Source organism: Podarcis tiliguerta (genome assembly GCF_965153285.1).
Source record: "Podarcis tiliguerta genome assembly, chromosome: 11".
NCBI lineage: Eukaryota > Metazoa > Chordata > Lepidosauria > Squamata > Lacertidae > Podarcis > Podarcis tiliguerta.
In genome coordinates, this window is record NC_139544.1 from 46324393 (window position 1) to 46348933 (window position 24541).

The following is a 24541-nucleotide window of genomic DNA, read 5'->3' on the forward strand; positions in this document are numbered from 1 at the left end:
ATTTATATTAGAATATCTCCTAGCAGCACAATCCTATGCATGTCTACTCAGAACTAAGTCACATTGAGTTCAGTGTGACTTCTGGTTGTGTTTAGGATTACAGCCTAAGAACTGTGGAAGAAATGGCAATCAATAATTTTTACAATGTTAAGCATTGTGTATGAAATTTGTCCTCTTCAGACCAAGTCCTTCAGTCCTTCCATCCGGAAATAACCCTCTTTCAATAAGTAACAGAATGTTTTGTTTTGCCTTTCTGTTGATTGACCTTGATTTTACTTTTTTTCTTTACCAATCAAGTTAATAAATCACATCAAGATGTACAAACTGTCTCAGATGAAATAGTTTCTGAACCTGATAAAAATCAACCAATCACCGCTGCTTCTGCGTCTGTAACAGGTGTGCTTCCTTTCAGTCTGTTTGTATGAACTGCTGGTTTTCTTGCTTGCTTGTTTGTTTTTCAAATGTGTTCATTCTGGGTGGGTTCCACTTTTCCCAAAGTCTCCTGGAATGACTAAAAATTTGCTCTGGATGTTGGAGAATAGTGTGGGAGGTGCTGCAGGGGACTAACCTTTTTTGAAGATTGGCCACATTGAGTGTTTGCTGCTCCTCCAAGGACCATATGTCAGGGCATGCACAAATCTGTGATGCCGTTGTTAGAAGGAGAGGAAACAGGAACTCAGGAATGCAAGACTAACCTGCTGGATCAGACCAGTGGCCCATCTAGTCCAGCATCCTTTTGTCACAGTAGCCAAGTTTCTTCCTGTTTTTCAAGAATCTCTGAAACATTCTAATAAGGGCACCACACCAGAGGGAGAAGGGTCCTTTGGAAAAATAAAATGTGGTGCTATAATGCCCCCTCCTTGCTTATGAGATCTGAGCATGGGGTTCAGCCTATTAGGTGTGGTGTTCAACAGCGCCACCTGCTGGTGAAAAATAATTTTTGAAAAGCTTCATCATTGCCTTATAATAAGATAAATTGAGGAACACCAGAAACTGCTTGGGAAGCCAAGCATGCCCTACAGGATAGCAAGCCTTGCTGTAGGGTAGAGGAAGAATTGGCAAATGAGTAGGCAGATCTGTTGAACTGACAGTCCGTTAAGGGACTCCTCTGGATCCAACCAGGTATCTTTAAAGTTATCTTTAATTTCTTTTTATCTTAAATTAATCTTCAAGTAATTCACTTGCTCTCCTAAGGCCAAATTATTCAAAATATCCTCTGAAATCCTTGTATTTTAATAAAGAATAGAATGTGCTTTCCTGCTATTGATTCATCTTCACTTTTCTTTATTTTATCAATCAAGTTGTTAAACCTTTTGAGGCTATGCAGACCATCTCAGAAGAAATCGTTTTTGAATCTGGTAAAAATCAATCAATCCCTCCTTCTGCGTCTGTAGCAGGTGTGCCATCAGTCTGTCCGTGTAGATTTTTTATATGTGTACATTGTATCTTCCTTTAGAAACTTTATTTTACTGATTTAGAATCCATATATGACTATAGTATGAGACTGCCCCCCCCCCAGTTAATATGGACAGAAAGTTCATGTTGATTTTTACTGGCAAAAAAAAATGTTGATGAACCAACACTTTTCACTTATGTACCCTCTTTTATTGTCATTTGTTTTTCAAAGATAGCTAAGAAGTTAATATTTAGTATTTGCCTTCTGTGAAGACCTTAGAAAAAAACTTTTGAGCAAATTTTGTATTTGTATTTCATATGTTATGATTAAGAGCGAATGGACTCCCCATCACACATCATGTTGTTTTCTGCTGAGAACGTGCTTGTGGAGGAGAGGGATTAACTTTCCCATTTAATTTTCTGTCTTTGAAAGCAGTCTTTTCTCCCTTTGAAAGCAGTTACAGTGGTACCTTGGTTTACGAACGTAATCCATTCCTGAAGTCCGTTCTTAAACCGAAGCTGTTCTGAAACCGAGGCGCCCTTCCACCGTTTGGATGCGGAGTTCATAAACCAAATAGTTTGTCAACAGGGCTGTTCTTAAACCGAGGTACCACTGTATTTGCCTTGATAGGTAAAGGGTTAACCCACTCCCCCAGGGCTGCTGCTCCAAACAGAATCACAGGTCCTCTGTGGTTGCTTTTAACCAAAAAAAAGGAAGAAATACTGAGCGATCCAATGATGCATTTGCTGCATCTAGTGCAGCTAGGCCCTTGAAAAACTAATTAAAGTTTTTCTGATGGAAATGAGCACCATTAGTCAAGTAAACTGTGCCAGAATCCCTCTTCTGGGGGAGACACATGAGGCTCATTCCCACTTGTAGTACAGGGATGGGGAACCCGTGGCTCTCCATGTGTTGTTGGACTCCAGTTCCCATCAGCCTCAGCCAGCATGCCCAGTGGTATGCAGGAGAGAATCATAGAATCATAGAGTTGGAAGAGACCACAAGGGCCATCGAGTCCAACCCCCTGCCAAGCAGGAAACACCATCAGAGCACTCCTGACATATGGTTGTCAAGCCTCTGCTTAAAGACCTCCAAAGAAGGAGACTCCACCACACTCCTTGGCAGCAAATTCCACTGTCGAACAGCTCTTACTGTCAGGAAGTTCTTCCTAATGTTTAGGTGGAATCTTCTTTCTTGTAGTTTGGATCCATTGCTCCGTGTCCGCTTCTCTGGAGCAGAAGAAAACAACCTTTCTCCCTCCTCCATGTGACATCCTTTTATATATTTGAACATGGCTATCATATCACCCCTTAACCTTCTCTTCTCCAGGCTAAACATGCCCAATGTTATATTACCATAACTAACCCCCACTGCTCAGCACAGGAGGAAAATACCTTACTGTCATAGCATATTCAGGTTTTCAATGTTCTTATCAGTCCTATTGCTACTGTGTCCAAATATATTTTCCAGCATTCCTGGATATTTACTGCCCATGGTGACTTAACAATTTCTTTTTCTTCACACAGAGCTTTTACCTGCAAGTGTTCCCCAGGCATTGCCACCAGATGTGTACTTGAACCTTACTTTCCCTGCTGAATCAGGAAATGTGTCTTTACAATCCTCATCTGATATTACATCTGATTTGGTAAGTTATGAGAAATATGTGCTGATGATGCAGCAGTACATAGATACAACATGTGTGTTATATTCATGCATCCACTGAAGGGGGAGTAGTTCACTAATTTCATCTAAAAATTTAATATTGATCTTTTTGATGTGGTTTAGACTGGACGGAAGTTTATCAATGTGATTGATATAGAAGATGGTGATCTTCTGAAAAACTTGCCAGATATTTCTGAGTCTGTTCCAAAACACATTGCCACTCAGCCTATGAAGTCTGAATTCCCAGCTTCTGCAAAATTGCATCACATGGCAGCATCTGTTACCAATACAATTCCACCTGAAGAATTTGAGACAGAAGGTGAACAATTTTCATTTTATTTCAAAATATTCACTTTTAAACCCGATTCCTTTTGATATTCTTAATTGAGCAATTCCTCTGAGAATGTGCACCCCTTCAAAACACACTTTAAGTTCTTCCTGCAAAGCTGTAGCGTTCATTGTTGTATATTGTGTTTCTAGCAGTTAATGGAAAAGCATTTTCCCCTCTTTTTTGATTCAAAGGAGATCTTCTTCAAACGGAATCGCCCCAAGCGCCACCCAAGCCAGAAGAGACAGAGATTCCTGGTGATCGTCTAACATTGAACCTCCTGAACGAGGATTTCAGCACTGCTTCCTCCACAGCACCATTAGCCAGAAAAATGAGCAGAAAGCACATTTCTGCCAAGCTACAGGAAATGGATAGGCAACTACTGGCCCTACAGAACGTGGCAGAAAGAATAGAAAAAGAATTTAGCAGTACTAAACTGGTAGGTTTATGTTTTATATGCTTCCTTCTGCTCAAAACTTTTTTGTGCCTATGTTAAAGATTGGAGAAATATTTATGTTTAAAGTGTGGCTTTGTGATCTCTCTCCTTTTTTTAAGGTTGTGGACACTGTAGAAGATGTAGGTACAGGAGAGGATGACATCTCATTCTTTGCCCCAGGTGTTAAAGTTTGTAAAGAAGGTGGGTCTTGTTGGTTCTGCTGGCTGATCTATGGAAAGTTGAGAATAATTGTCAGCATCAGGAGAGAAAGGGATGTGGGCTCAGGGTGAGAATGGTAGGAGTTTGTGAGGATGAGATGGATGGAGAAAGCTTTTGCTGGATAAAATATTTTGAAATGAATAAAACAGTGTAGGGAGCATTGGGGAAAGGTAAAATAATCCAAATGTATCGAAATATTGCAAAAATAAGGAAGTGTCTTATGATACCTTCAAGACCTAATAAATGTATTGGTTCATTTCATGGATTTGAATGAGACTATCGCCAACGAAAGCTTATGCCCATAATGAACTTGGTAGTTGGATAATACCCTAAGTCACACAGAGCAGATCTATGTAAATTTAATAGACTTAAGTCCATTGAGTTCAATGGGTAAACTCTGAGCATGATTAACACTGGATTTTTATTTTTAAAAATCCTTGTGTCACAAGACCCTTTCCTGTTTTTGCTACAAGAGATTCACACGGCTGCTCCTCTGAACATACTGTAAAAATGTGTTTTGTTGCTTCTAAAAATCAATGTGCACTCATTTGGTTTCAATTATCCTTTTGTTGAAACAGAGCGTTATTCAACCCGTGTGATTGTGGAGAATTATACAGAGGAGGAAAGGAGTTTAGGAACGGAATCATTTCAAACTAACTACATTGCTTTGCAAACACCCTCTGCTTCTCCTTCAGCATCAGCTTCTAATCTTCCCAGAATCAAAAAGTCATCTTCTGGTACCATTCCCTACTTGTTGATTATTCTGTAATCATGCTGCTTACTGTTTTTAGTTAGCATTATTTGTATAGTAGCCACATTTCATCATGATATGTGGAATAGTTCTGCTTCCATTAACATTTCTAACTTTGCCATTTCATTTTGTCATATTTGAGGAAAATGTCATGGACCTGTGTGAGATGGTAGATAAAGTTGAGCCTGGTTGGGAAATTGTTCTTTCCTATGCTGTTACTTACCTCTGTTCTGTATTCTGCTTCCTCTGATCTTTGCATATTAAAAAGAAATGGGCAGAATATTATACTTACTCCTCTATAATCCCCCATATGAGGTGCCCTGTCTTACCTCTGTTCCTTACAGAGCTAGACAAAGGCTTGGCGTGAGAGTGTTGCATAAATCATTTTTCTTAATGGCATTGTACCACAGATGGATGGTTGAGCCCTGGTAAAACATGATTGTTGTGTCACTAAGGTCTGTAGGATTGTGCTGTTCATCATCTAATGAGAGGCATTTGAAGTGTGGCTTTTTAAAATATGTGGGCTGCCAAAAAATAGTGGCAATGCTTTAATGGTTTATTTTAGACTAGTGTCCTCACAGTCCCTTTTTAGTGATAGACATGCTATGGTTTTAACACTAAACTTGGTAGTTGTCCTGAATAACGTAATACTGTCTAAATACTATGTATACTAAATAACTATGGATGACTGCTTAGCAAATCCAAACACTGCAACTCCCAATATCCTTGGCATTAGGCTGACAGGAGTTACCATCCAACATCATCTACAGGGTCACACTTTTCCTGTTTCTGTCCTAATGTATTTGTACAGTGTCCCATGTTGGTTGTATCTTATGGTGCATTTCTCTTCTACAATCTATGCTGTCAATAAATTCTGTTTCTTTTTGCAGATATTAACGTTAGATCAGAAGAACTGGATGAGAGGTATGTATGAGAAAATATTGAAATAGGAGATTTGTCTGGAGAACTGGACATGGGAAAATAGCTTGGGGGAGGAAGGGTTAAAAAAACCTGCCCACCCAAAGTCCTGATCCAAAATGAAAGTCTCCGCAGATGCCTTTTTTTGTTTGTTTAAGTAAAGGTATGAAATTGCAATTATACATTTAATGTACCATCAAATTTGCCTCCCTAGTTTTTTCTAGAAGTGGTATGTTTTTCCTATTTGCAGTAATGCAATTGCCTTTTTAAAATAGTTTTTCAGAAGATCCTCTGCAGATCACTGGCTTGAGTGGTGTTTCTGACATCATTGCGGATCTTCTACTTGAGGGTGGCATTTCTGCTTCAGAGCTGGGTCTCACAGAAACACAAGCAAAAAAAATATCCAGGTAATTGCTACATGACCTGTGACATTGTGGTAGAGTGGTTAGAGGTTAGGATACACCTTGGAAAATCAAGGTTCAAATCTCCACTCAGCCATAAAGTTCGCTGGGTGAATTTGGACCTGTCATTATCTATCAATCTAGCCTACCTTATAGGGTAGAACCATGTATGCCACCTTGAGCTCATTGGAAGGCAGGCAGTAAGTAAATAATTACAGTTGAACCTTTACTGAGATTTGTGATAGATGTTTGTTTACCTTAACCGGTCAGGTGGCATTGTGGGACAACATCCCCACCCCATCCCCGCCATTATCCAGCAATGGGCCATCACTCGGGGGGGTGGGCGGGTGTCCCAGCCAGCACAACACCAAAAATGGTCCCCACGCCATCCGGGGAAGTGGATTTCAGCCTGCCCTAAATTTGGCCAATCATGGGAAGGCTGCGTTGTTGTTTCTGTCCTAGAGGCAGATCGGACTGAGCTGGAAGGCTTCACTCCTGTCCGTCTCTTGGATATTTATTCCCTGCCCACACGGCTTCACTGAGATACATGATAAAGTTATTAGTGTTACCTTGAGAGTGGTCCAAATCCAGTTCTAGTTGTGGACTAACTTTTGTTGTCCATGCACTTGATATTTTTGGAAACTTTATAGTGCTTTGAGATCAAAACAGACATATATATTGCTATGCTACTTTTACACGCTTTTAAATGTTATTTCATCTAATTAGTCTGTGTTAATTATGTCTGAGTTTTGGTGCTGTATTCCAGCCTCTCCAGTGTAGTGAGTGGGCATTCACGTAAAACAGAAAAGGAGAGAAAAGAGTTACACACTTGGATGAAAAGAAAGCGAAAGGAAAGGCTAGCTGAGTATCTGCAAACGCTGGCTGAACAAAGGGCAAAAGAACACAATCCATTTCATTTTAGAAGAAAAATGGTAAGACTACTTACATTGTATTGTGATCATGTGGCTGTAACAATTCAACGTAGAAAATCATTTTTAAAATGTTTTAAGATGTCGTTCTCAGATATGAACGCCCTAATCAGCTTCTGCTGCAAATTACAGCTTTAAAATTAGCTGGATCCATTTGGGGCTGCTTCAGATACAGAAATGATCAAAGCTTATTTATTTGTGGGATAAAATATGAGAAGGGGTGGGGAGAGGGGTTGATCACATCGCCTGATCCTTTAATCTAAGGGTGGCCTAACATACCAGTAGTGGGTAGAGCAAAATGAGTAGAGATACTCTTTTCTCTTTGTCCTTCACACATTCCATTCATTTATTTTCTGGTTGGAGTGAACAGTGCATTGAGTATGGGTTAGCTTCTCCTACAGCCCAAGAAAGACAGGGAACATGCAACCAAATTTGGGAGGGGGGGGGGTTGTCTATGCAGGGCTTTAGACTAGATGACCACTGGGGTCTCTTCCAACTCTACAATTCTGTGATTCTGTAAGGGCAGCAGACACCACTCCATCATGCAAAGATGCATTTACCAGACCTCTGACCCATTCAGTCACCCCCACCCCAGCAGTTGACTGAAAATTCTCATAGGTTGTGTCAGTTGAAAGTATAGTTGTGGACCATGTTTGTTGGCTTGAAATGTTCGGAGGCAACCAGTTGAATAGTTTTTATTTGTCGAGTGGCCACACCTCACTTTTCCATTTGGGCACAGTTCCAAAATCCTAGCTCTGAAAAAGTGCTTATGATGAATGTGTAACCAATTATGAAGATTGGAAAGAGAAGATAATTTTAGTAACCGTTTGCCTTTCTTGTATAGCCACTTGGAATCACAACACAGAATATTAAATTACAGCAGAAAAAGAAATGTGAAAAAGCTAAGTAAGTTATCGCTCAGTGCCATTCCAGCCTTTCCATTTATTTTGTTCTGGTGTATGTGACTGCCAACCCCTTTACCCTGGGCAGGGGGTGGAGTTTGGATCGGGCTGAGGTGTCAATGTCAGCCCTGCTGGCCTCTGTAGCTTCCCAGCAGCCACCAGCTGATGTCACTCTGTTGGCATGGAGCTCCCCTTCTGCCCACTCACTGGATGTGTGGATGGGCAGAAATGCCACTGGCTGCTGGATCCTAAGCATTGGGCCCAACTGTGATGTCCCCGTCATTCTGTAAAGCCCTGTTGGTGTGTGGGTGGGAACTTAGGATTTCTCCATATAGACCTTTCAGTCACCTGCCTGGAAATAAGATCAAATGAAGCAATTTTACATAAGGACAATTGTCTTAGGCCTGGATATGAAGCTCCAGTCTTAATGATTTGCTGAAAAATAGGCCTTGGGCAGAAATTGCTGACTCAAAAAAGGGGGGAAGATGGTACATCTAAAAGTTGTATATTGCTGTTTGTCCTGTTTCTCTGGGGAAGTTATACAGCAGGGTTGTACAATTTAAGGCCCATAGATGAATTTGGATCCCTCTCTGCTTTCCCCCAAAGGTTAGACAGGCTTTGTTTTCTTCTTTAAACTAGACGAAATGCCAGTAAAGAAACAAAACTTGTAATAATAGGCTTCCTGTTTTCATTCCCTTCAGAGCCTTGTTTTCTGAGCATCATAACATTAGAGTCTCTGAAGCCCTCACTCTGATGCATGAGCTGTTGTCTGACACTGTGCAACTTCCTTCAAGTGACTTTGAATCACTATCTAAAACAAGATCACCTCATGATTTCAAGAGACCACATATTGCTTCCGCTGGAGGGTAAAGTATACAGGCTCCCCAATGTCTTTAATTTCCCCAGCTCAGAAGTAAGACCGATTGAATTCAATAGACAAAAATATTAGCTGCTGCTTCCACCACCATCTGGGTCAGGACCGCAGCATGGATGGCTAGAGTTAAGTGCGCGCGTGCACACACACACACACACACACAAATATGCATGTTAATATAACATGTAGTTTGCTCTCCAGCAAATGGAGATTGTTGTGGATATCTGGGCTACTTCCAGTGCTAACAGCAAAAAGGGAACCTAACTTAGTGGTAGAGGATCTACTTTATATATAAAGATCCCAGGTTCAATCCCTGTCATCTCAAGTTGAATTGGTAAGATGATGGAATCAGTTCTTTGCTGTAGATAATACATGCATTGAAAGCCAAATAGTTTGATATGGTTTTCCCAGTAGTTGGGAATCTGCCTTATGCCAACTCCTCATTGGAAAAATGAACCATTTAAACACTGCAGTGGCACATGGTTGTCATTACAGACACAATGGTATTGTAATGTTACATGATTAGCCCCAGCATGGACCCTGCTAATGTTATGAGAAGCCATTTTCGTGCACTTTTATATATTATTTCTGATAGAAATGTGGTATATCCCTTGTAGAAGTTGCCACGCTGCAAGGAGGAAGGCTGCTTCCAAAGGTAGTTTGAGTCAGACGAGATCCTTTTCCAGTCTGTCCTGTGGCATAACTCCAAGGAAAGGTAAGAATGGAAATGAGATGGCCACAATGCCCAGTTTGCACTGAACTATTGTGTGTGTGGGGGGGGGGGTTATATAGTTGTGCTTTGCAATTCCTGATCCATAAATTGGGTATTTTGTGTCATTTCTGCTCAAGGCCGACTATGCCAAACTCCTTACAGAAGAAAGGGACCAGAATCCCATCAAGGGGAGATGCGGTGGAAAAGCAGAAGACACCTGCAACAGTGGTCAAGTCACAGGCTTGACTTAAGAAGTCAAGGTTTGTTATTCGACCAGTTCTCACACTGTTCATTGGTGCTCATCTCTGCTTTCCTGCAGTGAACACGGAAACTTCTGGGAGGAAAGTTTTTTGTCTTATTATAAACTTTAAAAGTCCAAAATACATAGGTTAGGGGTTTAACTAAGAGCTGGATAATGAAAAGTCTTTACCAATCCTGTTTGCTGCAGTTGGGGACCTTTCCAGAAGTTGGTCTGGGTAGCTTCCCCAAGACCTGGAAATGCGAGTGAGCTTGCCCAATAGTTGAATGAGCTTTAAAAGTAGGGTCTTGAACTTGGTGTTACAACAGATAAATTCAAAAGCACTTTTTGTGCCTGTGCAGAACCTTCTGAGCCTTTGAGGAAAATAATATTTGAGATGAATACCATTTCAACGTAACAAAGTAGCTAAATTTGTACTTGGTAATTATACCATTTAGTGGCATGTCCAATGGGCATCACTGTCAAGGCCAACATAATGGAGGAGGCTATGGGAGCAGAGCTTTGTGCTGCAGTCCCTTTATAGATTGAGGGCTTTTGACTTCGTTGAATACAGTAAAGTTTGCTGTGTTGAGAAGTTTATATTGCATCGCTTTGTAGTGCATCTTGCTTCAAATAGTAAGCGCTTGAGGGTTAAGTTGTAATACTGCATGCACTGATTACAGGATCTTTATTCCTTCCATTTGTAACAGATTCATTTTGCTGCATCTCTCTTCTGTGAACTTGGAACTATAAGCAGAGAACAGTAGGCCCCAAAGTGTACCATGGCAGGGGTGCCTCTTATAATTGATTGGGTAGAACAAATAAGAGGTCTCAGTAGCCCATATTAGATATTCTAGGGCAGGTGGAAACCACTAGGAAATCTGACTTTGGGAGTAAGGGGGATAACGGTTGCAGAATTTAGGTCCAGAACACCAATTAACAAGAGATAATTGAAGGAAAGAAATACTTGCAAATAAAGAATGTGCTCTCTTGCAGCTTCTGATGAGCAGAGAAAGTTCCAAGACACTGACACAACAACTCGCACAAATGAGGAGAGTGAAGACGACGCCATGAGTGTTTGGAGCATTCCTGAAGAGATCCAGAGGATACTGTATGGCAGTTCGAATTCCCATTTCAAGGCAAGGGTGGAAACATAGCCATTACTCATTCTGCATATTTGGGACAGTCACTTTATTTTAATCCCCTTTTCTATGCAAATGCACCCGACACCGCTGGCTAAAAATGCAGACATGATAACTGGGGGAAGGTGCCAGCCCAAGCCAGTGGTGGTAGGGATCCTGGCCGCATAGGATACACCCACCCTACTGTCTCTGCTGGGTTTCTGGGAGAGGGGGAAGAGAAGCTGAAATGGAGTGAGCTCACAGAAACTCCAAATAAAGTTGTCTTTGCTGGCATTATGGACAGAAATGCTGGGCAGGCAAGATAATTATTCTCCGGCTGTTAAAGCAGGACCTGGCTGCTGCTCCGAAGGAGTGGCTATCTTGAATGTTTAGACCACCATCTGAGAGGGAATATGGAATATGGTAGACTGTAAGTCAGAGTAGAGGAGGGAAATGAGATCCTGGCAGTTGGTGGTGTCAGTATAAAGTTGGCGAAGAAAGCACTTTGGGGAGCTTAGTCTGGCTAGCTAAGCTCTATCACATAAACTCCTGTCATTGATTACCTTTTATATCTCCACAGGAGTCTTTGCCTCATGAAGATGCTTGCTCCATTGCCAGCCTTAATAACTTGGACAGTGTGTCTGAAAGTACTAGCAGCATCCTCAGCAAGCTTGACTGGAATGCAGTGGAGGCTATGGTAGCAAATGTGGAAGAAAAATAAAACCAGAATTTCTTGGATGCTCTGCCCTTTAAAAGGAAAGTAGGCCCAATATTATTTGGAAAAATATCTGACAGCTGACCATCATGGCATAATATTATGGCAAAACTCTAAGCAAATAACACTTCTTTCCTAACCAATAAGCTAGCATATAAACGCAAAATCACGGAATTAGGCAGACCAGTACAATACCACATATACTTCGGCTTCTTGGAACATACTTATGTTTGGTATATCGGGCAAAGACGACAAGATTCATAGTTTCTGAAAGCAGTATTTAAATAGCAAGATTTAAATAGCCACAGTTGCACAGTGATTAAAAAGATAATTCATACCGAAGATTCTGAATCATGTTTTATAATTATTTAAGTAGTTTGTAGTAATGTAATAAATTGTTTTGCTGTTTAATACTTTCAAATGGTGTTTTTGCAGAAGAAAGACGATTCTGGCAGGTCAGTCACAGTCACAGCTTTATTGTATGTCCCCAAAGGCCATTACAATTGAATGACCCAACAAGGTTTTGTTGTTCAGTTACTTTGAAGACTATGACTGATGCTGCCCACCTCGTCCATAGTCACCTTCTATTTTAGGCCCACTGTGACCATTTAGGTAAAGGGACCCCTGACCATTAGGTCCAGTCGTGACCGACTCTGGGGTTGTGGCGCTCATCTCACTTTATTGGCCGAAGGAGCCGGCATACAGCTTCCAGGTCATGTGGCTAGCATGACTAAGCCGCTTCTGGCGAACCAGAGCAGTGCACGGAAATGCCGTTTACCTTCCCGCCGGAGCGGTACCTATTTATCTACTTGCACTTTGACATGCTTTCGAACTGCTAGGTTGGCAGGAGCAGGGACCAAACAATGGGAACTTACTCCGTCGCGGGGATTCGAACTGCCAACCTTCTGATTGGCAAGTCCTAGGCTCTGTGGTTCAACCCACAGCACCACCCATGTCCCGTGACCATTTACAAAATACTAGTTCCTACAGTCCACTGTGCTGTGAATGCAAGGCACAACACTGATTGTACCTTACTCCATTAGAAGGGCAGATGTGCAAGAATTACATCCGAGACAGAAATTGGTAGAATGGGAAGTAAAATTTAGGCTGCAATACTACACACAAAAAACTTTAGCACAAGAGATAGTGGTGGAGAGTCTTGTAAAGTGCATCTATCCTCAGCTGGGCAATCTGTCTTCCCTTGGATCTCATTTCATCTCTATATACCCTACAGTATATACAACACAACCTCCTAGAAGTATAGAGTTGGAAGGGACCATGGAGGTCATCTAGTCCAACCCCCCATCAATTAAGGAATCCTGCCCACAGCTGTCCCTGGGTGGGCTCAGGCCACCAGCCTTCGGGTTAAGAGCCATTGTGCCACCTGTTTACATTTAAAATGGGATTATAGGCTGTAAGGCAGGAAGTCCCCAAAGAGGGAATTCTGAATAACTAAGAGTCGGAACTTGATCTTTGAAACAATTCTTAAAAGGAAAATCCAGATTAATAGAGGGATGTTAAGCACACATGGTTTCTAACTTGTTGCCCTCTATATACTGTTGGACAACAACTCCCACAATCCCTATTGGCCATGCTAGCTGCTGTTGATGAGAGCTGGAGTCTCGACAATATCTGGAGGGCAACATGTTTTCCTGTTCATGTTATAAATCATCTAAACAGAGTTTAAGAGTGTCTGTTGGGAGTGGACTCACTTTCTTACCTGTGAGGAGTACTCAGGTGGCACCCCAAAGCAAATAACCCTGTACAGAATTGCTGTTTGCCTCCAGTGGTACTTGCTATCTTTGCAGAAATCACCTGGAGGCTGAAGGGGTATATTTGAAGAAAAACATAAGCCAACACTTAATTAAAAAGTAAACTTTAACTCAGAAAGGAAGAATATCCTTTCTCCTCTGCCCAGTTCCAAGGCACCATTCCTGAAAAAAGTATTGCTGTCTTTATCAAATTATCCAAAGATTGATTTCTCTTGTCAAGTGCTCATCAATGGTCAGAGATTGCAAGATTCAGACTGTATAAAGAGATATCAAACATCCATATTTTCTTATTCAACAGTTTTGTTTGTATATGTAAAAGGAGTAGGTTGAATTTATTACAATTCTTGATGCCCCTCTAGAAGCAAGACTCAACATATAATCCACTCACCATTATCAATACTTGCTCCCCTTAGGAGCTTGTGCTGGAAACACAGTAAACAACTTTGAATCAGTTCTGTGTAAACTCAAAATATCCTGGAACAGTTGCTGCAAGGAACAAGCTTAATTAGGAATGGGAATATATTAATATGAAATTTCAAACATTTTTGCTGTTAAATTGTATTCCAGAGAAACAAAGTTTAACACTAAGATATTAATTCTACCCAGGAAGGTATTGCAATAAGTAGTAAAGTAATAAGGAAGTAATAAAACCAATTTGTAAGTACCTAGAGAGAAGCCTTCCCCAATGTCAATCCCTCTATATGTTTTGCACTGCAACTTCCATCTAAAACTCAAAAACTGTAAACCAAAACATCTAGAAGGCACTAGGGTTGGGAAAAGCAGACCTAGAGGGTAAATTTGACTTACTAACCGTCAGCATGGTTTTATAAAGAACAATTAAAAGAAACCCATTAAGTGACTAAGTATAACATTTGCTTTCCCAACTTAAAAGACTAAATTAGCAGTAAACTGCAGTACAACAGAAAACAAATAGGAGGAAATGAAAATTATTTCATAGAAAATTATTAAATAGATTCTGATGAAGAATTAGTCGTTAGTTTAATTCTTGAATTCTGTATAAGAAAATGTAGGATTTGAATATTATTCTACTGTTCCTAACAGATCAAGTAGCACACTAGAGTTCTGTAAACTGATGTAATAAAAATCCCACTCCACCATATATCCAATTTTGCAGAATAAGATAAATGGATCCCAAAACTGTTTGTTTGATGAGCATCCACTTTTATACAAACTTGAAAACAAAGACCTTAAAGTAGTTCTCTGCTAATTATTTGGATGCTATTAATTTCTTCTCCGTATGTTAATATTGGGGGGGGGGGGGGGGGGAGAGAGAGGCTACTATCCAGAAAGTCAAGCTGCTTTTAAACCTGGTGATGAGAGATATTGAAGCAACCACTCCAGAGTTTTAAGTAGTATTTCTGCTGTGTAAAAGGTGAAAAGAAATTTCAAGTAACTACAGTACAACCAAGTGTTCTGACCCCTAACATTTAAAGAATAACTTATGAGCATATTAGCACAATTAATCAGTTACAAATCCGTATTTACTCCTCTGGTATTTGCACCCTATGACTGTAATTCAGTTAAGTGAAAATACCACTAGTGCAGCTAGGATTTTCTGGTTCACATAAAAATATATCCAACAATAGGATCCTAATGCACAGGTGGTGTTCTTGGGTCACATACATTGTTCCTGGTCAACAGCAGTCTGATGTCCTAACCAAGTGAAATACATCCATTGCTAGTTTCTCAGGCGAGTGTGATGGCTGTTCCCAACCCCACTCAAATTTTGAACATTGCTATATAGACAGCATTAGAAAGAAATTGAAGCATACAAGGCATAAACTATAGTTTCTTTTTATATCAAAATGTACTCTTGAAAATGTGTTTGGCACAGTGCTAAATCATATATAGTTAATACTAAATATTGCAGGATACAATAAAACCCTGGAGTTAACTTGTGTTTACACCCTTTTAAGGGATAAAAATAAAAGATACCAATTATTCAGAAGTCAGCCTATACAAACTGTATAAACAATATTTATGTCTTGCTTTGAAAACCACTGATATAGTAAATTTTACATAAAAGACTGCAAAATAATATAAATGGATTTAAACAGATCTTTACAATAAGAAATTCAAATGGAAACAGACAAGTAACAAAGAGAAGTAAAAAAATTTATTGCAGTATTCGTTCCACCAGATTTGCTGGGGATCCCTTTTCTTGTATTATTTCAGGGTGACCTAATACATCAAAATCTACATTTACAAAAACTCCTCCTGCAGATAGGTCATAGATACTGCATGCTTTTCCCCCCAACAGAATAAATTATATATCCAGGAGATTCTGCCATTTTACAGCCTGGAAAAACAATGCTTCCCTGGAAACTGGGCTAAGCTAAAGAAAGCCATCCGCTGCTAGGTTAAACTCCAAGAACACTTTATTAAGAACATTAACAGACTAATTTCCAACATTCACTTGTTTATTTTTTTTTAAAACAGAAAGGTTTTTTTTCAAGATATAAACAATTTTTGTTAAACTATTATACAGTGGGAGTAAAAATGAACTGAGAAGTTTCTGCTGCACAACAGCGAAGGAAGCTCCCACAAAAATGTTTACCAAACATTTCCTTCTGTTTCCTGCATCCCAGGTGTCATTCTTACTCTTCATTAAAATGATTTTTTTTTTTGCCAGAAAGTTGATATTTCAAGTTTTTTTCTGTTATTTCATTTCCTGTAAAATTTGGCTGCATGTACAAATGCATTAGCTGGAAGTTCCATCCTTGGCGGCATACAACGATCGTAAAGTCTGAACCACTTTATTAGTCAGCTTATTAGCACTCGTTAGAGCAATTTTTTTGTAAATAATGTCTGACTCTTTAATAGTGTCTACCCAAGGCACCAGTTTGCGGCCATCACGGCGCTTAGCCTCAGTCCAGGAGCCACTGTAGGAGCCTGCCATCCACTGAACACTGAAGCCATTGCTGGTTTTCTGTACTACTCTTGCAATTTGTGGTCGATCTTTGTACTTTGGACAGCAAATAGCGATGACATCCATGACATCAACACTTTCATTCATCTGTGCTGCCAACTCCGTAGAGTCTGAATTTCGTTTTGACCTTCTCAATGACTAAAACATTGGGAGGGGAAAAAAGACCAAGTGTTACACAAAAGAACTTGAGTGAAATTATTGCTTTTATTGCTTTTAATCCCTTGACGCCGGGAGTTGGGATTTCCCGGCACACATTCCATTGCCGGCAATGAGACGCACCGCGACCGCCAGCGCCAAGGGGTTAACATCCTTGCAAAATCACATATTAAATTGTACCCGTGTCTTTTAACTCTTATTGATATATAAAATTATATGTACAAATGAATCATAAAGCTACATAAAAACTTGGCAACAATAAAAAGGATACACACAGTACATTCCAAAGGAAAATTAAACTTTATGCTAGATAAAATCTCTTCTATGTTTTTTATTGTTTTTGTTAGAACTTTCTACAAAAAGGTGTATAAACGGTTAAGAATTTCTATCTACAAAATGGTTTTTTTTTCCATATTGATTACATTACTCAGTGTACATTTTATTATAGACTGACATTTATAAGCACATAAAATCATTTTACGTAATACGCTGCGAAATACGTTGACTCCTCCTCCGCCTCACCCCTGAAGTGCCTCCTCCTCTATCCTCCCCATCACTCTCATCATCCTCTGTCTCAGCTGCATTGTTTTTAGGGCTGCCTCCTCCGAGCAGCGAGGTAATAGCTTTGTTGCGAGCATTTGTGCTAGCTGACACTTCTCCATCTTCCTCTTCTTCATCAGGATCCAAGTGTTCCATGAGAAGTTTGAACTAAGAAAGGATATTGGAAAGAAGATTAGACGCCATCTTAAAATGAGTTATGAAAACAGAAAAGAAAAAAAGGAAGGAAGATGGTGCGCAAGCCTTATGGGAGTAACGTTAAGACAATTTGCGGAGTACACTATCAATTTAGTAGCATGTGACACATCTTTTCTTGGAGAAAGCAAGGATTGTTCTCTTCCTTAATAGGCCTTAAGGGGGCAAGGTTTTAGATCTCTTACATATTAGAGCCTCAATGTTAACTTTTGGCAATTGTGGGGAAATTTTGCTAGGACCACACCAACTCAAACCCAAGCGGGAGTCTTTTGACTCTTTGCCTGCTCTGTGGTCCATTTCTGGGCCAGGCCCATGCATGAAATTTGCATTAGGTAGAAAGCTCCCCTGCAGCCCATAATGCAGATTGAAGGCATGGGGCCCCCCCAACCCAGATCGGGACAACAGCACACTAGGGTATGTTGGTAATGTGTGAAAGCAAAAGCTTGTGCTCAGTGGCAAATTCTACGATGTCACATGTAGCTTGAGCCTACACTTTAATTTTTGCATGGACCATCTCAAGCTCACTGTGACAGCCCAACCCAATGACATTGCACTGTCAATGGAAAAATGATGCAACCTGCAGCTCATCCAACAGCCTCTAATTTGCCTAGTTCTGTGCATTAAATACACATTTCTTCAGCAAGCGAATGAAGAAGGAAACTTGCAGTGGAAGAAGTCGGCATACTCCATTCCTCACCTCTGAAGAAAAAAACAATTTCAGCCTGTAACCACTGCTCTTCATATTTCACCTTCTAAATAACAAAAACTTAAAATTTCAGAACAGAGTTCAAGCATTTTTATAAGGAAGTTGATAGGCAGTAAAATTCTGCAGGCTCTCAATACTTACATCTAAGTACTGTTTGACTATATTCCTCTTCACTTCATCTGTGAGCTTGGAATGAGCCATATCACTTCGAAGGAAGTCTAGCGTCTGTTTTGGATGGAAATGAATTCCTGCCTTCCTGTTTATTGTTTTATCGTATACTTTTGCAGATTCAGAGGGAGAGTATTTCTGAATTTTACTATTATTAAGAAAACAAAACGAATGCTTGAAGTTAGTAATATTTCCCCACATCCTTTGAAAGTAGAATCTATAAGCAATTCTTCTGAGTCCCTTAGGTCAAAATTCTTAGTGTTATATAAAACAAACATTATGGCACTAGGTTTTACTAGATGCATCTGCATTATGCAGAATTCACCCAAGTTTTGAGTTCAATCCATAACAAATCCTCAAGAATGTGAATACAGGGAATGATCAGATAAAATAGGCATAGGGAACCTCAGGCAAAATGTGACCTTCCAGGACTCTATCCAGTCCCCAGGCCTCTCCTCAGCCACACTCCTCACCAGCCCTACTTCATGCCTTCCTTGAGTGCTTTCGCTTGGCTAGAATGCATCTGAACTGTGATAATAGTTATTGCTTGCCTGAATAAAGGTTGGAGAGATGGGTTGGGTGTGCAGGAGGAAAGATCTGACTTTTGCATGGCTGGAATGTAGCCTATTGTAAGAGTCACATCCCTTGCTCCAAGTTTTGCTTCCAGCCCCACCCATCACTGCCATGCACACCCTAGAAGTTGCTCGCAAAAGAATGCAGCTCCCAGACTGAAAAGCTTCCCCACTCCTGAGATAAAGTAAGCAAAACATGAATGCTCCTCACCTGTCAGAAAATCCACAGAGGTTTTTCAAATGCTGTTTTAACATCAACAGCAACAATATGCCCTGGGAAACATTTGCAAATTCAATGAGAGGAGCTGAATTGTCTGGCAAACATTTCATGACAGCATTTATATCATTCTCTTCATCAGTATCTGAATCAGACTCTGCACGTTTTCGCAACTTTCGGGGTTTGTGAACTTCCTCCTCACTGTCGCTGTCACTTTCACTGTTACTTTCACTCTCACTCTCTTCATCAGATGATGGCTTCCTTTCTTTTTTATATTTCACCATAGACTGAAAGAAAATGGCAGGTAGTTTAGAAAAATAGCAAACACCATTATCGATATATTATAAAAAGAGATTTGAAGACCGTTCTGACATGAAGTCATTCACCAGTATGAACTATCAATCAAGGGAAATTAAGTGGCGAGATTTTGGGAAAGCAGACTCAAAGGATGAACTACACACACATCTAAGCTATTAAATATCCAACTCAGAATACAGTCAATGCATCCTACAAGACAAAGGACTGCTTAACCTGATTACCAGCAGCCCCTTACATGGTTGCAGCATTTCTTTTTTAATGCATGGGTGATCAATCTGCAGTGGGGGTGCAGGGCCCCAGCTGGTAGGCCCAAGATTTGTGGCACATTCAGAAAACAGCAATAGGGTTCATGGATCCGGTTGTAGTACACAGACATACGCTCTTGTCTGGCTTTCCTAATACTATGTTTCTGCCTAGGCTAGGTAGATTTGAGGCAAAGCCATCATAAGGCAGAGGCGTAGGAAGGTCAGGTGGTACCCGGTGTGGAAAATTTCTTGTCACCCCCTCCCCACATTGAGATTTTTTTTTATTTTATTTTTTATTTTTATTTTTTTATTTTTGCCTACAAAACAGTTTTACGTTATTTCATATTTTCTTGCAAAGGAATGTGGATTCTGGGCCTCTGATAACAAGTAGGCGACTATGGACAGATACTTAAATCTACAGGATGGATTGTGTTTTGGCTTGTGTTATTTTATTTATATTTATTGTTTATTTATTTAATAAAATTTATTTTAAAAAACCTGCAAAGTGGTTTATCAAAACAAAAACACCACAGCAGTAAAATCAAGAAAAAACAGCTGCAATGGGCAGGGCAAAGGCAAGGCAAGGCCTAATCTACTTGGCCTAGTCTCATTTTCTTCACATAGGCTGACTTTCCAGGACCCGGGAAGCCCAGCGGAGGGTAGGACAGTAGGGTGGTTCATAAAAAGCTTTTTAAAAAAAACAAAAATGCCTGCTCCAAAGGTCTTATCTTAATAAACTAGGGATTATATAGCTATATCTGAAATATCATGCATATCAGTTAATATCTTGACCCTGCTCCACTGAATTGAAATTTCAGCCTTCACGACATAAGAAAACGGCCAAGTAAACAGCTATTTTCATGGAGGAGGGTCAAGATATTAACTGATATGCATGAAATTTCATATATAGCTATATAATCCTTAGTGTAGTAAGATAAGACCTTCGCTGCAGGCATTTTCAAAAAAGTTTTTTATGAACTGCCCTAGTAGGGCAGTAATTGTTCCATGATAATTCGTGTCCCCACCCCCAATGATGGCACCTGGGGCACCCCCCTTCCTACGCCCTTGTAAGGCAGAGTGAAGAAAAAGGATTCTGATCACTAGAGTGGCATTCTTTCAGTTTGAACTCAGTAGCACGCTTGTCCAAAAGGCTGGTCACCAAGGTTTTACCTCACCCTGAATGACTGAAGAGATACAGTGGGCCATAGGAAGGTAATGTTGTATAATATAATTCCACTTACCTCCTTAAATGACTGGAGAAGGTTACTACCAGAAACTGATAATGTGATGTCTATATGGTGCATTATAAAAAGTGGCTCTTCCTGGGTTTGGTAAGGAAAACAGGCTAGATTGTCTGCTATGTACAAAAGCTGATTCACCTCCGTTTTCTGTGGAAGTAGAAGAAAATAATGATAGATAGATAGATAGATAGATAGATAGATGATAGATAGACAGACAGACAGACAGACACAATCATTTCTGTGCTCAATGAGCTCCATGCCACATTATTGCTCCTTGAATACAGTATCCAGTGAGTTCCACCCAACATTTTTTTTGGGGGGGGGAGGGGTTTCCATGTGTGACATTGCATGCACTATAAGGCCCACCACCATTGCAAGACCTGGCCCCTCAGACTGGTGGGCTCAGCCCTGTCCCAATAGATTCTTTTGGGGGGGGGGTGGCTGAAGACATCTCAGCCCTACAGAGTTGGCGCATTTAGAAGGCATGGAGGAGAGTCCATTGTGCAAAGGTGAATCCTTGTAGAATGAGAGGCTTCCCACTACTTTGAATACAAACCATTATGCCTATTCCAAGTTGTGAGCATGAACAGCTCTTGCAATTTTAGCCGCTGAAACATCACAGAAGGAATGGATTCTGTCTCCTGGTGCCTCAACCCACTCCAACTATGAATACAGGGGCTGTGCCAAAAAGAAAAACGGTGAGCTCTTTTGGCATTGGAAGGATGCTAAGATGAACCAGGAAAGCCACAAAGCATTCTGGGAAGTGAGAGGGATGGGTTTCACTCCTGTCAAGGAGAAGAAGTGAAAACTCAAATCTGACCAAGCAACTGCCTTGTTAATCCTAAGGGTGGAATCCCGCATTTAGGAAAACCTAAAAATATTATTGAACCAAGTTTAGCCCTGTGTAGAGGGAATGCATCTTCATTTTTGTTAGCAATTCTCCAGGCCAGCCTCCCCCAAACTGGTGCCCTCTACATGATTTGGACTCCCATTAGCCCCAGCTAGCATAACCAATGGTTAAGGATGATGGGAATTGTAGTCTAAAACATCTGGAGAGCACATGATTGGGGGCAGCTGCCAAAGTTCAACATGTCACCACATAATTTCTATGCGGTTATTATACTGCAACTTTTATACTATTTTCAAAGCCAGATATGCTCTCCAAAGCAGATCATACTTCATCAAAAGCACTTTTTTAAGAGAGTACAAAAAAGGTCTGCATTAGACTCACAGCTGTGTCATCAAAGAGGTTGAGTAAGGAAATGAGAAAGGCTCGTCGGTGTTGTCGGTTTCCTCGGATCATGGAGTAAAGGTGTGAGCACAAAGCACTGCTGGATTCATCATGCCTAAAGCCCCTCACAGGATCTTTACGGCAAGTGTTGATTGCTTGCTGTACCTGGTATGACATCTTCATACCAGCCACTGCTTTCATCTGAAGTTAAAAACATTTATAAGTCTTCATTTTGCTTAGGACGAACAGAAAGAGGTTGCCACAAAAATTTGAGCTCAAAGTTATCTGTTTCAGTTTCCCCAATAGCTTTCTAGTGAACAATTTTCAAATCATTTGCTTTTTTATAGCAAACATGCACAATTTTGACACACTGATGTACATGTTGCAGTTAGGGGGATTATTTGTGTTTTTAATATTTGTAGTCTTTCTAGGCCAAGGAAGAAAATATATATGTGTGTTTTCCAAAGCTACACACTTCAGCCTACTAGAGTGAAGGTTTTTCAATAATGCTTTTCCAATTGCTCTCACAAAACAGTAAGTGGGACTAATTATATCCATAGCTCCCCCAAAATCTGAAATGCTGATGGCAGCTGCAATGAAAGAAATAATATTCCCTATAAACTAGTGTTGCCATATGTTCATGTTTTCCTGGACATGTCCTCTTTTGGGGGGCGAGCATGCCTGTCCACGTGGATTTTTGCATGGCACATGAAATACCTGGTTTTTTTGGGGGGGAGGTATTTTTTTATTTGGGGGGTGTTAGAGGAGCACGTGCATGCCACCAAAGGGTAGGAGAGGGCAGACGTTCTTCAGGGTCAGCCACTCTCCACCCCCCTCATGCGCCACCACTGTGCCCTAGAAGCGAAAGCGCCACAGTGGGGTCTGGAGCTCCGCCACCAGCGCCACTGACACAGTGGTCACTGCAGCCACCACAGTGGCAGCTCCTTCTTCAGGTGGCAGAAGAAGAAGAAGAAGAAGAAGAAGAAGAAGAAGAAGAAGAAGAAGAAGAAGAAGAGGAGGAGGAGGAGTAGTAGTAGTTTGGATTTGATATCCCGCCTTTCACTCCCTTTAAGGAGTCTCAAAGCGGCTAACAATCTCCTTTCCCTTCCTCCCCCACAACAAACACTCTGTGAGGTGAGTGGGGCTGAGAGACTTCAAAGAAGTGTGACTGACCCAAGGTCACCCAGCAGCTGCATGTGGAGGAGCGGAGAAGCGAACCTGGTTCCCCAGATTACGAGACTACCTTTCTTAACCACTACACCACACTGGCTCTCTGGGCCTGTTTCCTCTCAGCTTGCCCCTAGTCTGCTCGAGAGTCGGGGAGACAGGGTAAACTGGCTGCGACACAGCGTCTCGTGAGCAGGAGGCCGAAGACAGCAAAGAGAGGGGAGGGAAGGAGGGTGTGGGCAAGGAAGGAGATACGGGATGGTGGGGTGTGTGTGCTCCAAATGTTTCCGGGTTTTTTATCTTCAGAATATGGCAACCCTACTATAGACTATAGATAGGCATGTAGTGAGCAGAACAAAAACATAGAAGGTAAGGACGAAAGCCATCACTCCTCTGCATACTTGCTTTGTATGAAATGGAATGTACAGAGTGGAAGAAAGGGCCCAGAGTGAGAGCCTTAAGGAATATATAAAACAGGAAGGACAATGAAGGGATGCACAACTTGAATTACTTCAAGGACTAGTTTCACATTTTTTCTGTGCCTTAAACAGACCACACTACTATTCTAGTTGCAATGCAAACATTTTTGTTATAATGTTAATTGAGACAGAGTTCATATCTACATTCCCAGTTTGTTAACCACAATTTAGCAAGCTAGGATTGTGCATCAGGCGTCATCTTTTCCCTGCACACAGATCTTGATAAATGTAAACTACAGTTGCTTATTACTTCCAAAACAGGGTTTAATGTCAGATCAAATTGTACTTGAAGATTCTAGTCAGTAAATACATTCCACCACCGTTCCCCATTTTATTAGCAGGTCTGTGACTATATAATAAATGACTGGTTTGTTGGTTGGTTCCCCATTTTGGAAGTAATTACCGAATGGCTTCACTGGATAGGAACAAAAATAAGCACAACAAACAGAAGCATACATACATGAATAAATCCAGCATATTTTTTGTCAATCTCCACCAGCTGCTGGTCTGCTTTGTTCCTCATAGAAGGCTCTGGATCTGTGCCCATAGCTATTAAGTATGGCACACACTGAAAGAGAGATAGACACTTATTGTAAAATCTTCACATATGCCTGCAGATGTCTGTATTTTCCTCCTTTTATATTGTACATGTTTGACACGCTACAAATATCCATTGCCTGCAGAGCACCATAAAAAGAGGTCTGGAAAGGCTATGCGAACACCACAGAGCTGCAGTGTGAAAACTGTGTAATTTACTTCTTGAATTCAGTTAAGAACCGCAAAGTAGAAACAATAATACCTGAAGAAGTCACTCAAATAATAGCACAACAGTTTAACCAGGTGGTAGTTTTTGAAACTTTGAACCTTTTCTGGAGCACCTCTTAAGAGGTTACAGATTCTATGAAAGAAAACCACCAGTTCCTGTGTTATTGTCTATAAGTCTGCAAATAAACAGCTCATTAAT

General features: G+C 40.7%; 2 protein-coding genes and 1 long non-coding RNA gene across 21 annotated transcripts in view; 1 reads left to right on the top strand and 2 right to left on the bottom strand.

Annotated features, from left to right (window-relative positions):
• CPLANE1 (ciliogenesis and planar polarity effector complex subunit 1) overlaps nucleotides 1-12013 on the top strand; it is a 52712-nt gene extending 40699 nt beyond the window's left edge. For 7 of the 13 annotated variants that reach the window (XM_083402569.1, XM_083402573.1, XM_083402571.1 and 4 more), the window contains 16 exons: nucleotides 298-396; nucleotides 1302-1397; nucleotides 2923-3041; nucleotides 3182-3377; nucleotides 3581-3825; nucleotides 3942-4023; nucleotides 4620-4778; nucleotides 5683-5716; nucleotides 5986-6117; nucleotides 6878-7043; nucleotides 7885-7946; nucleotides 8644-8808; nucleotides 9434-9531; nucleotides 9666-9788; nucleotides 10763-10905; nucleotides 11468-12013. In XM_083402569.1, coding sequence (XP_083258695.1) covers nucleotides 298-396; nucleotides 1302-1397; nucleotides 2923-3041; nucleotides 3182-3377; nucleotides 3581-3825; nucleotides 3942-4023; nucleotides 4620-4778; nucleotides 5683-5716; nucleotides 5986-6117; nucleotides 6878-7043; nucleotides 7885-7946; nucleotides 8644-8808; nucleotides 9434-9531; nucleotides 9666-9788; nucleotides 10763-10905; nucleotides 11468-11608 — 2060 coding nt within the window. In that variant the 3' untranslated portion in view covers nucleotides 11609-12013. The remainder of the gene's footprint in view (nucleotides 1-297; nucleotides 397-1301; nucleotides 1398-2922; nucleotides 3042-3181; nucleotides 3378-3580; nucleotides 3826-3941; nucleotides 4024-4619; nucleotides 4779-5682; nucleotides 5717-5985; nucleotides 6118-6877; nucleotides 7044-7884; nucleotides 7947-8643; nucleotides 8809-9433; nucleotides 9532-9665; nucleotides 9789-10762; nucleotides 10906-11467) is intronic. The other 6 variants (XM_083402565.1, XM_083402566.1, XM_083402572.1 and 3 more) reach the window with 5 other exon arrangements.
• Nucleotides 403-3032, bottom strand: LOC310659588. The gene is made up of 3 exons (XR_014502833.1): nucleotides 2902-3032; nucleotides 804-1379; nucleotides 403-760 (listed from the first exon to the last, which is right to left on the bottom strand). It is a non-coding gene; the product is annotated as an uncharacterized lncRNA (long non-coding RNA).
• A 3476-nt stretch (nucleotides 12014-15489) lies between the features above and the next one.
• The window catches only part of NIPBL (NIPBL cohesin loading factor), a 129168-nt gene continuing 120116 nt past the window's right edge, over nucleotides 15490-24541 (bottom strand). For 5 of the 7 annotated variants that reach the window (XM_083402579.1, XM_083402578.1, XM_083402577.1 and 2 more), the window contains 7 exons: nucleotides 24038-24145; nucleotides 21932-22132; nucleotides 20701-20847; nucleotides 18891-19183; nucleotides 18081-18255; nucleotides 17003-17188; nucleotides 15490-16462 (listed from right to left, as the gene is read on the bottom strand). In XM_083402579.1, coding sequence (XP_083258705.1) covers nucleotides 16097-16462; nucleotides 17003-17188; nucleotides 18081-18255; nucleotides 18891-19183; nucleotides 20701-20847; nucleotides 21932-22132; nucleotides 24038-24145 — 1476 coding nt within the window. In that variant the 3' untranslated portion in view covers nucleotides 15490-16096. Of the gene's footprint in view, nucleotides 16463-16961; nucleotides 17189-18080; nucleotides 18256-18890; nucleotides 19184-20700; nucleotides 20848-21931; nucleotides 22133-24037; nucleotides 24146-24541 lie in introns of all 7 variants that reach the window. The other 2 variants (XM_083402581.1, XM_083402580.1) reach the window with 1 other exon arrangement.